General features: G+C 56.5%; 1 protein-coding gene across 1 annotated transcript in view; it reads left to right on the forward strand.

The window, feature by feature from the left end:
• SPOCK2 (SPARC (osteonectin), cwcv and kazal like domains proteoglycan 2) overlaps positions 1-10,916 on the forward strand; it is a 31,016-nt gene extending 20,100 nt beyond the window's left edge. Inside the window, exons 4-11 of the mRNA XM_029060318.2 lie at positions 161-275; positions 1,940-2,054; positions 3,581-3,695; positions 4,063-4,182; positions 4,776-4,994; positions 5,863-5,925; positions 6,328-6,465; positions 7,294-10,916. Of these exons, the coding sequence (XP_028916151.1) occupies positions 161-275; positions 1,940-2,054; positions 3,581-3,695; positions 4,063-4,182; positions 4,776-4,994; positions 5,863-5,925; positions 6,328-6,465; positions 7,294-7,439 (1,031 nt within the window). The 3' untranslated portion in view covers positions 7,440-10,916. The remainder of the gene's footprint in view (positions 1-160; positions 276-1,939; positions 2,055-3,580; positions 3,696-4,062; positions 4,183-4,775; positions 4,995-5,862; positions 5,926-6,327; positions 6,466-7,293) is intronic.
• The last annotated feature ends 211 nt before the right edge of the window (positions 10,917-11,127 follow it).

Below are 11,127 nucleotides of genomic sequence, written 5' to 3' on the forward strand. Positions count from 1 at the left end.
ACTGTGAGCCCCGTGTGGAACGGGGACTGTGTCCAACCCGATTTGCTTGTGTCCCCGTCTAGTGCTTAGTACAGTGCCTGGCACATAGTAAGCACTTAACAAATACCACAGTCATTGTTGTTGACTTGCCCCATCCTCTGGCCCTTCTCCCCACCTCCAGCTCTGGACACTACCAAAGACCCCTGCCAGAACGTGAAGTGCAGCCGACACAAGGTCTGCATCGCTCAGGGCTACCAGAGAGCCATGTGTATCAGCCGCAAGAAGCTGGAGCACAGGTGAGGGGGAGCCAAGGAGTCGGCCTTGCATCTTGCCAAAGGAATGGGTTTATCCTTCTGTCCCGGGAGCCTCGCCTCTCGCCTCTGGCTAGGGCCAGACCCGGGGATTCAGCTGGTGCCGAGAGACACCCGGTCTGGGCATGTCACTCCCCTCCTCAAAAACCTCCAGTGGTTGCCTATCAATGTTCGTATCAAGCAAAAACTCCTCCTCTCTATTGGCTTCAAAGCTCTCCATCACCTTGCCCCCTCCTACCTCACCTCCCTTCTCTCCTTCTACAACCCACCCCATACACTCCGCTCCTCATCCGCTAACCTCCTCACTGTGTCTCGTTCGTGCCTGTCCCGCCGTCGGCCCAGGCCCACATCCTACCGCTGGCCTGGAATGCCCTCCCTCCTCACATCTGCCAAACTAATTCTCTTCCCTTCTTCAAAGCCCTACTGAGAGTTCACCTCCTCCAGGAGGCCTTCCCAGACTGAGCTCTCCCTTTCCTTCTGCCCCTCCTCCCCTTCCCATTCCCCCTACTCCCTCCCTCTGCTCTACCCCCTTCCCTTCCCCACAGCACTTGTGCATATTTGTATATATTATTTATTACTCTGTTTATTTTATTAATGATGTGTATAAATTTATGATTCTATTTATCTATTTTGATGGTACTGATGCCTGACTACTTGTTTTGTTTTGCTGTCTGTCTCCCCCTTTTAGACTGTGAGCCTGTTGTTGGGCAGGGATTGTCTCTAGCTGTTGCTGAATTGTACATTCTAAGCGCTTTGTACATTGCTGTGCACACAGTAAGCGTTCAATAAATACAATTGAATGAACACTGGCTCCACTAAGGAGCCATGGGAAGAGTTTCTATTCCCCAGCCTCCTGGACACCGAGATCTGAGTCAATTGAGTGCTTACCGTGTGCAGTGCACCAAACTAAGCTTATGGGAGGATACAGTACAATAGAGTTTGTAGACATGATGCCTGCCCTCAAGAAGCGTGCAGTCTAGGGGGAGGAGACAGACAATAAAAGAAATTACAGTAGGGGAAGCAACCAAGTGTAAGCAGATGCACATCATGCTGCCCTCTCCTCCCCTCCAAATTATCCACCAGGGCCCAGGGACTGAGTCCATGGGCGTGTCCGGGTGGGTCACTTATACTCTCTGGGGTTCATGGGAATGCCCAGGTGGGTCAGCCATGCTGTCTGGGATTCATGGGACTGTCCAGGTGGGTCATTCAGCATGTTCTCTGGGGTGCATTTGTCCGGTAGCTCTGGGGAGGGGAGAATCATCTGTCCCGCCCAGTGTGAGGGTGGCGGGGGGGCTGAGCCGGCAGGAGGGTCGCCGACTGGGATTCCCTGAGCAGAACATACCCCCAGGGAGCAGGACTGGGGAACGGGCAGGGAGGGGAGGTGTGGAGTGTGCAGGGAGGGAGACAAGAGGGCAGTTTCTGACCCGAGAGGAGAGAACAGGGGTTTGGTAAAGAAGGCTCAGCTGGCTTTTCTAAAGCCTGTTTTCTCCACCTTCTTCCACCTCCCATTCTCCCTTCTCCACTTTCCCCGCTCTCCATCCCACCCCTCTGGGTCACCCACTTTCCATTTCCATCTCCCTCCTTCCTTCACGTTCCTTCTGTCCTCCCTCTCACCCCCGATTCTCTCCCGCCCCTCTTCCCTCTGGCAGGATCAAGCAGCCAGCCCTGAAACTCCATGGAAACAGAGAGAGCTTCTGCAAGCCTTGTCACATGACCCAGCTGGCCTCTGTCTGCGGCTCGGACGGACACACTTACAGCTCCGTGGTGAGGCGAGGCGAGGCGGGCGGCAGCGGGGCAGCAGCCGTGGGGAGAACCGTTGGGCCTTGGGAAGTGCAGAGAACGTGCTCCCAGGTGGAGGCCTCATTCGATCGAATTTATTGAGCGCTTACTGTGTGCAGAGCACTGTACTAAGTGCTTGGGAGAGTACAGTACAACAATAATCAGGCACATTCCCTTCCCACAGTGAGCTCCGGGTTGGAGTGGAGCAGGAAGTCCCTTGGTGAAGATGTGACCTGGCCAGAACCAAAACCCTCACTTCCTGACCCTCGGCTTTCCACTGGGGGTCCCAGTCTGGGAGGCCCCAGGCAACGCTGGGTGGAGACTCCATAGTCAATCAATTAATCAATCAGTGTATTTACTGAGTGATCAATTAATCAATCAGTGTATTTACTGAGTGCTTACTGTGTACAGAGCACTGAACTAAGTGCTTGGGAGGGTACAATTTAACAGAATCGGTAGACACGTTCCCTGCCTACAATGAGCTTGCCGTCTAGAGGAGGAGACAGACATGTGCTGTGGGGCTGAGTGGTGGGGGAGGTGAATGAAGAGGACAAATCAGGGTGATGCAGAACGGAATGGGGGAAGAGGAAATGAGGGCTTAGTCAGGGAAGGCCACTTGGAAGTGATGTGTCTTCAATAAAGCTTTGAAGGTGAAGAGAGTAATTGTCCGTCAGAGATATACCCACAGGCCTGGGGTGGCGTTTTTATGGGCCACCCCAGCTGGAGGCAGGCTGATGTCAGGATCTTCCGGTTTTCCTCTCCCTCTGTGTCCCTGGAAGACAGCGGCGACAGGCTGGGGCCAGCCTGGGACGCTTGGGCAGACTGGCTCATCCTGAGTCCCTCCAGGGGCTGTGCTTGACTCAAACTAAGGAAATTCCTGGCCTGAGCAGAGGATGGATGATCAAGGGGGAATCTTTCTGGACCAAGAGGCTGGCTTGGTTGGACACAGAGGGCTGGACGAGATGGCTCGTTGACCTCCTTTTGAGCCCTCAGAGATGGCAGGCCAATGGACTTGTCTCTACTCGTGCCCACGGGCCCATCGACTCTGCCCCATTGGGTCTGCCTGCCCTGGGCTCCACCGGCCCTGGCTTTGCTCCTGTCCAGCTGCCCAGCTCTAGCTGGGGGAGGGGGCCTCAGGCGGAGGAGCTTCTTTCTGCCTGAGCTGGGTGGGTCTCCAGGCAGTTGGGCTTGGAGAAATCAGAGAAATCAGGCCCACGTCCTTCCCGGGGCTGAGCTCTGGGCTGGGAGCTGATGATCCCTGAGATTCCCTCCTGCTCCCCCGCACCTGCCCCCACCATCTCTGTAGCATCTTAGTCAGGGGTCCCTCCTCCACCTGCCACGGTCGGGCCCCAGCCCGGTGCTCGGAGACCTCGTGAGCTGGCACTGCGGCTGCTGCAGAGGAGGGTGGTGGGTGGGGGAACGCCCGGTCCCTCGTGGAGGGTGTTAAGTACCCGGAATGCGGGGAGCAGAATCACACGTTCGCGGCTCTCCCTCCCTCCCCCTCCCCGCAGTGCAAACTGGAGCAGCAGGCCTGTCTGACCAGCAAGCAGCTGACAGTCAAGTGTGAAGGCCAGTGCCCGTGCCCCACCGATCATGTTCCAGCCTCCACCGCTGATGGAAAACAAGGTGAAAGGGAATGGGTCCCTCCCCACTGCTGACGCCCCTGCTAGCCCTGGGCCTGCTCCCTGAACCCTGAGCACTGGCACAGAGCAGAAAGGGTACGGGGGGGAGCAGAGAGAAGTGAGAGAGTGAACAGGCTAATGGCATCCGGGAAGAGATGGGGCCAGAGTGATCAGCTTTCACTGGGCAAGACAAGAGGTGTGAAGTCTTCTCCCTCCAGCCTGGAAGGGTCCTAGTCTGCAGCCAGGCTCCCTAATTTCCTTCCCTTCCCTTCTCCTCACTTTCCTTTCTTCCTCATGCTCCTGCCCGCACGATCCTGGTCCTGACCTCACCATCCCACTCCTGCTCTCTCGAACGACCCAATTGGCTATAGAGACCTGCACCGGCCAGGACCTGGCAGACCTGGGAGATCGGCTCCGGGACTGGTTCCAGCTCCTTCACGAGAATTCCAAGCAGAACAGTTCAGCCGCCCCGCTGGTCCGGCCGGCCAATGGTACGGGGCCAGCAGCATCCGGCGGTTGGCGTGGGGGTGGGGAGGGGCTGGGAATGGCCTGGGAGAACAGGGATGCAGACGGGGGAGCGGTCCAAGGATGTCCTGAAGGAGGCCGGGCTCTGATGAACCCAAGTGGGAGCCAGGGATGGGAGGGATCGGGAACATCATGGCAGGAGGGAAGAGAGAACTGGGTGACCTGGAGCTCCTGGGAGGGACCTTTGGGACAAGGCATTGCACTGCAGCGGGAGGGAAGCTGGGCAGCCACAACCAAGAACTTCCCGGCCTGAAGCAGGGGGGTGAAATGCTATAATGGATGATTGAGAGGGAATCTCTCTGGATCAAGAGGCTGGCTTGGCTGGCATGGAGGGCTCGACGAAATGGCTTGTTGGCATCCTTCCGAGCCCTTGAATTTGTATTGAAGTCAGGCCTCCCCCGTGGGCCCTTTCTATCGTATTTATTGAGTGCTTACTGTGTGCAGAGCTGGGCCGGGTGGATGGGGAGGTTGTTGGGTCCATTAGAGATGGGACCAAGGGGCTTCTGTTCCTGTGTCTCCTCCTCCTCCTCCTTGTCTGCACATCCGGCCCTATCCCCAGGGCTGGAGAAGGGCCTGGGGGCCAGCTGCAAGGACTCTATTGGCTGGATGTTCGCCAAGCTGGACACCAGCAGCGACCTGTTCCTGGATCAGGCGGAATTGGCCGCCATCAACCTGGACAAGTACGAGGTCTGCATCCGGCCCTTCTTCAACTCCTGCGACACCTACAAGGACGGCCGCGTCTCCACCGCCGAGTGGTGCTTCTGCTTCTGGAGAGAGAGTGCGTGCACCTGTGTTTGTGTATATGTGTTTGTGTGTGTGTGTAGAGGGGAGGCACATGTGTTTGCACACACCCGTGGCCTCTTACTTCCTGCAGCCCCCTGGGAAACTTGGAGTCCGGCCTCCAGGTTCCCAGCTTAAGGAATGAGAACGAGCACCCCCGGGTGCAGTCCCTGTTTGGGGCCTTCACTGTGTGTGCTGGGCATTGTCCTGAACACCTCTTGTGGGCGGGGTGTTTTCTGTGTGTAGAGCATTGTACCAAGCACCCACTGTGTGCAGGGAAATGTACAGGGTGCCTTGTTTGTGCAGAACACTGGGGCTAGGCATTGGAGGAACAGAAGAACTGTAAAAGAACTGGTCCCAGCCCTCCAGGGGCTAACAGGATACTAAGAATTTGCATAAATGGGCAAACATGCAATCAATCAATCAATCGTATTTATTGAGCGCTTACTATGTGCAGAGCACTGTATTAAACACTACAACAAAATTAGCAGACACGTTCCCTGCCCATTGTAAGCTGGAGATGGGTAAGGGAGAGGAAGCCATGATAACATGGAAGCCGAAGAAGCCTTCTGGCCATTTTTCTTTCTGGCCTGCCTTATAAATGCCATCTAATTACCCAGCTTGATCTGATCCACTCTCATTTTCCCCCAGGCACCCCTTCTGTGGGGGACCCCATCTCTCTCCCAAAGTACCTTGTCCCCCAGGGACACCTTTGACCAGTAAGGACCTGAGAATTCCAGGTTTCACTATGACAGTAGGGCTCTGCCCTTCCCTGCCCAACCGTCTCAAGGGGCTGAGGGAGGTGGGCCTAGTCGGTGGGGGTTGAGCCTCTACTTTACGGACCTCTGTTCTCCCCTTCCTCCTAGAGCCCCCCTGTCTGGCTGAGCTGGAACGGATCCAGATACAGGAGGCAGCCAAGAAGAAACCTGGTGAGGGGTGGGCGTGGGGTAGACAAGGGGAGGGTGAGGCGCAAGGGGTGGGCGTGGGGTAGGTGAGGAGCGGGCACCGGATGGATGAGGGGCAGGTGAGGGGTGGGTTAGTGGAAGGTAAGGGGTGGGCAAGGGGCCTGCATGGGGTGGGTCCTTCTCAGGGATGGATGTGGGTAAGGCATGGCACCGTTCTTAGGAATCCCCAAGCATCCTGGCCTTTGGAGTTGACTTCCTTTTACTAAGAGTAGCCTGGAGTGCTTGAACATTCCTTTGGGATGCCAGACCCCGGCGGGCCGCGGCGACACCCACAGCTCCCATTCTGGTTCGGCCCTCCCCGCCCACCCCCGGCCCTGGCCACCCACTCACAACGTGCTCGTGGCTGAGATGGTGGCTCCTCCCTAGGAATCTTCATCCCGAGCTGCGACGAGGATGGCTACTATCGAAAGATGCAGTGCAACCAGAGCAGCGGGGAGTGCTGGTGTGTGGACCAGCTGGGCATGGAGCTGACAGGAACCCGAGTACACGGGAACCCAGACTGTGGTAAGACAGGGGCCCGGGAGGATGGGGTCGGGTTCCTGCGGCCAGGGCAGCCGCGGGGCTCACGGTCCTCCTTGCCCGTGCTCCCTGGATGTGCCACAAGCCGGCAGCCACTTCTATTGACTTTCCAAGGAACGGGGCTTCCGGCCTGTCCCTGGGCCAGAAGACCCCAGAACTGGAGGGATCTGGATTTGACCTCCAAGCCACTGACCCCTTCATCCCTGTAACACAGATGGGTGTCAATGCCATCTTCACAGTTCTCCGGGGATAAAACACCCAGGAGCCTCTCGTGACAGCCTCTCGCAAAGTCGAGGAGTCCCTGTTGGCCCTCTTGGATCCTGGGTTGGTTCCTCTGTGGAAATAGAGATTGGTCAGGGTCCACATGATAACTTCTTTTGGATTTGCAGGTGGTCATTAAATTGCTCCCTCAACCACCTCGTCTTCGGGATAGCTAACTCTTGTTCTTCTAACTTTTCCTTTAGCCTTTCCTCCTCAAGAAGTCATTTTCCATCCCTTGATAACCACTAGATCTCCTCAAGGGCAGAGATTATGTCTACTAGTTTTATCGTTTTCTCCCAAGGACTCAGCGTTCTGCCCAGTGAGCGTTCAGTCAATACCGTCGATCGACTGGTGGATATTCCCCACCGGCAGGCGCCTGAGTTGTGGGCAGGGAATGTGTCTACCAGCTCTGTTGTATTCCACTTTCCCAAGTGCTTAGTACAGTGCTTTGTACATCATAAAGCCCTCAATATATATCATTGATTGATTGATATGTGCGGGATTCCCTCTCCAACGTGTAACTTGGCTCCTCCCCGGTTCCATTCCCCACAGACGACCTGGTTGGGTTCTCGGGAGATTTTGGGAGCGGAGTCGGCTGGGAGGATGAAGAAGAGAAGGAGGCCGAGGAGGCGGGCGAGGAGGCCGAGGAGGAGGAGGGCGAGGCCGGCGAGGCCGACGACGGCGGTTACATCTGGTAGAGGTGCTCCGAGAGCCGAGCAGGGCTGGGGTGCTGACAGCCTGGTGGGGGGGAGGCAGCGGTGACCCGGAAGGAGCTGGGAGGCTTAGCGGGATGATCAGGAAACACGGACGACTGTAACTTTACTCCAGCGGGAAAGACGAGCGTGTGTGTGTGAGCGTTTGTGGGTGTGAGCCTGAGTGTGAGCAAGTGCGGATGAGTGGCCGTGAGCTTGAGCATGGACGAGTGAGTGAGCATGTGCGGGTGTGTGAGTATGAGCAAGTGCGGGTGTGTGCTTATGAGTATGAGCCATGAGGTGGATACGAGTGTTTGACCAGTGTCTACCGGAGCCAAGGCGAGAATGGAGCTGGGGGGAAACAGAACAAACAGAAGCTGTGTGCTTCCTTGGCTCAGTTTCTCTTTTTCTTATTTTGGTTTGGAATTTTAGTTTTTTTTCTCCGAGATTCCTGCCCCTGGATACGCCCCAGTTACAGAGTCAGGCCAAACAGAGTCACCGATTTGTCACGCGGAACCAACCCGGGAAAACCTCCCAGAAGGGACCCGTGGGGGAGTCCCATGGGGATTTCTCACAACAGAACCCCCCAATCTCGACTCTGCCCTGGGGCCCCTCTGGGCCTACCGGGCCCCGTAACCCATAAGCAGGCAGGCAGGGAGGGAGGGAGAACCACCATCCAGCACTTCGTCAGGATTTAGGCTCCTGCGGTCCCTGAGCGGCATTCTGCCAGGAATTTCTTTGTCCGGAAGCCAGAGTCTCTCCCATCTGAGAGAAGGCGGAAGGCGCCCGACCAGGCCCAAGGATCTGTCCCGAGCTTCTTCTCGCCCTCGCCCCCCTCGGAGGATTCAGGAGCTTTGGAGCCAGTAACCATGCCAGGGAGAAGACAGAGCTGGCCAAAGTGTGGGGCTCCCTGGCAGGTCTTTCTGGAGCTTTCCTGGGTAGAGATTTGCCCTCAGGGAATAGGTGCTCACCTCTGCCTCCCCCAGCTCTCCCAGCCCTCTGACAGACTCAAAGACCAGTGGAAGTTTCGAGGGGAGGGGCAAGAGGTGGGTTTGCCCCACAGGGCCCCGGCTAAGCCTGGTCTAAGGGTCACTGACCCAGTCAGCTGCCTCCCGGCCCCCAGCCCCTTCCAGAAGCTCCCATGTCGGTCCGCGATCACAGCAGGGCGGGGACTACGGTCTGGGGAAGCTGGACCTGTGTTCTCTCTGGCATTTTCCGCACTCCTTCCCCCTAACTCCACCCCACCTAAGCTCCCGAGCCCGAGTGAAGGTGTCGCTGTTCCCTTGCTGCTGGGCTGGTACAGGGCAGATTGGCTGTAGGAGTCGGTGGTGGGTGAGAGGTGCCTGACTTTTACCTGGGCCTTGGCTGTGTGTGTGCGTGTGTGTGCGCGCGCGTGCGTATGTGTGTCTGTGTGCGCATGTGTGCATGCCTGTGTGCAGTGAGACAGCAAGGGACATGCACACTGTCTGTGCCTGTGTGTGCAGGGTGGGAGGCTCAAGGGGTTGGACAGGTGTCTGTGGGTAGGATTGTACCCACCCACAAACTGTAACTGGAAGCTAGACTGTAAGTTAGGGCACGTGTCTGTTTATTGTTGTATTGTACTCTCCCAAGCGTTTAGTACAGTGCTCTGTGCACATTAAGCGCTCAATAAATAAGATTGAATGGATAAATGAATGAATGAATGAGCAGGAGAGGTGTTCCTGGCAGTGGGCCCGCCTGTATGATGAAGATGGCCTCCTCTGGGTTTCCCGGAGCCATCCATACAGCTTGTGTTGAACTGAACTTCCCTGGGAGGCCCCGCCGGACTTCCCGTGACTCTCTGTGGGGAATCCCCAGCCCTATAGTCTCTTGCTTGCAGCGGGGTCCCTGCAAATGGACGCCTACCCTCTGTAGCCCAGCTCTGCTCGGATCCTGAACTCACGTCTTGTGGTTCTGGACCTTCCGCTTCCCTCCCCCGCCGACATCTCTCCCCACCTCTGTCCTCCCAGCCATTTTGTCCCATCTCCCACCTGCCCCAAGGAACCTCAATTGGAGTCCTAGGTGGAAGCTTGGGAGTCTTTCTTGTGTGAGCCTGGCCCGCTGATGCCTGATTTGAAGTTCCACAGGGCTATGAGACTTGAATTCTGCCTCCCAAGTTCCTCATCTTCCCGCCTGAATGGCTGCCCCTCAGGCTCCTGGGTTGGGGCCCTGGAGATGCCTGTGGTTGATGGGGGAGGGGTTCCCCCCCCACCACCACAGTCTCTGTTACTTGAAGTGACCAGCCACCACCACAAGCCTGCTCCTCACAGTCCAGGGATCTTTTGGATCAATTGATTTGGCCACCTCTTGCCCGGCTGCCTTAAACACTTCGAGGAGGCCCCAGAGCGTGTCCGAAAACAAAGACTGCCCAGAGGGCTCCCGGCTGGGGACTCCCACACAGGCGTTCCAAGCCCTGCTCTAAGGCCCTGAAGTTGATCCCTACTCTTGCTCTCCTCTCTCTAGAGAGACCTGGGGCTGGAGGAAGGCAAGGAACTGCCCAGGAGTGCGAGGGGCACAGGCCGAGGGATGCAGGCTTCAGTGTACAGACATGAAGGGGAGCTGGCCAGACCCCTGCCTCTCCTGTCTGGGAGATCGGGGAAACAGAGCCTTAGGGGATGACCTCAGAAGTAGGAAAGAGAAGACCCTCAAACTTCCCACCCTGCATGACATCACCAGTGCCTGGTTGGGGGCCAGAGAGGATCGGGTAAAGCTGCCTTCCCCATGCCTCCTCTACTCACTTTAAACGGGCCACCCAACAACCCTCTCCCTACCCCGCAAGCCCTGGCATTTTTCCTTTCCAGTTTCTCCTCCAGCCACTCCTTCCCCCACGGGACCGGAGAGGTGTCCAGTCTCCAGCCGTGGCCGGGAGAAAGTCGGAAAGACCCTTTCTGGTTGGGCATTTGGGTTTCTGGTGACCATGGTGAGGGAAGGGTGCGTGTGTGTTTGTGTGTGTGTGTGTGTGTGTGTGTGTGTGTGTGAGTGTGCAAGGGAGAGAGTCAAAGTGCAAAGCCTAAAGACGTCCCGAGAAGAGTGAGTTGCTTATAGCCTGAAACATATTCAAACTGTCTTATGTGCAATAACTGAACTTAGAGTTAAGAATCGTGTTCAAGTGCTTGGATTTCAGTTTGTATATTTAAGTGCTAAAATTGTATCTCAGTAATTTTAGATGTTTAAAAAACTCCATCGGAAACCAAGTGTTAGAATGTGAGTGTGCATCGGTGGGCACTACAGCTTCCTATGGGTCACAGCCGTTCAGAGCCCCCTTCCCCCGACCCCCACCACCCCCTCCCCTCCCGTGTACCCTGTCTCCCCTGCCCTGCCGCAGTCCCCTCCCCTATCCCTCTGGGAACACAGCCTCATGTTGTCTGCATTTGCCTATGACTTAAGTAAGAAACCAAGTCCACACTGCAAGGAAACCCACTGTTATTTTTTAAAAAATGAAAATAAAAAAAATGTATAAACTCAGCTGTCTGGAGAATGGAGATGGCCTGGGTCCCTCGGCCCCGGTTGCCCTGCATGCCCACCCAGTCCAGCGTCCCTGTCTCTCTCTCTTTCTTTCCCGTGGGCCGGAAGGGGGTGGGCAGAGGGCGGCGAGAATGGTGAGGCCAGAAACAGCCCCCGAATCTGTCGGGGAGGGAAGAGGGGGATCTGTGGGTCACCGTTTCCATCCAGGTCC

Source organism: Ornithorhynchus anatinus, chromosome 3 (assembly GCF_004115215.2).
Source record: "Ornithorhynchus anatinus isolate Pmale09 chromosome 3, mOrnAna1.pri.v4, whole genome shotgun sequence".
In the NCBI taxonomy this organism is placed as follows: Eukaryota; Metazoa; Chordata; class Mammalia; order Monotremata; family Ornithorhynchidae; genus Ornithorhynchus; species Ornithorhynchus anatinus.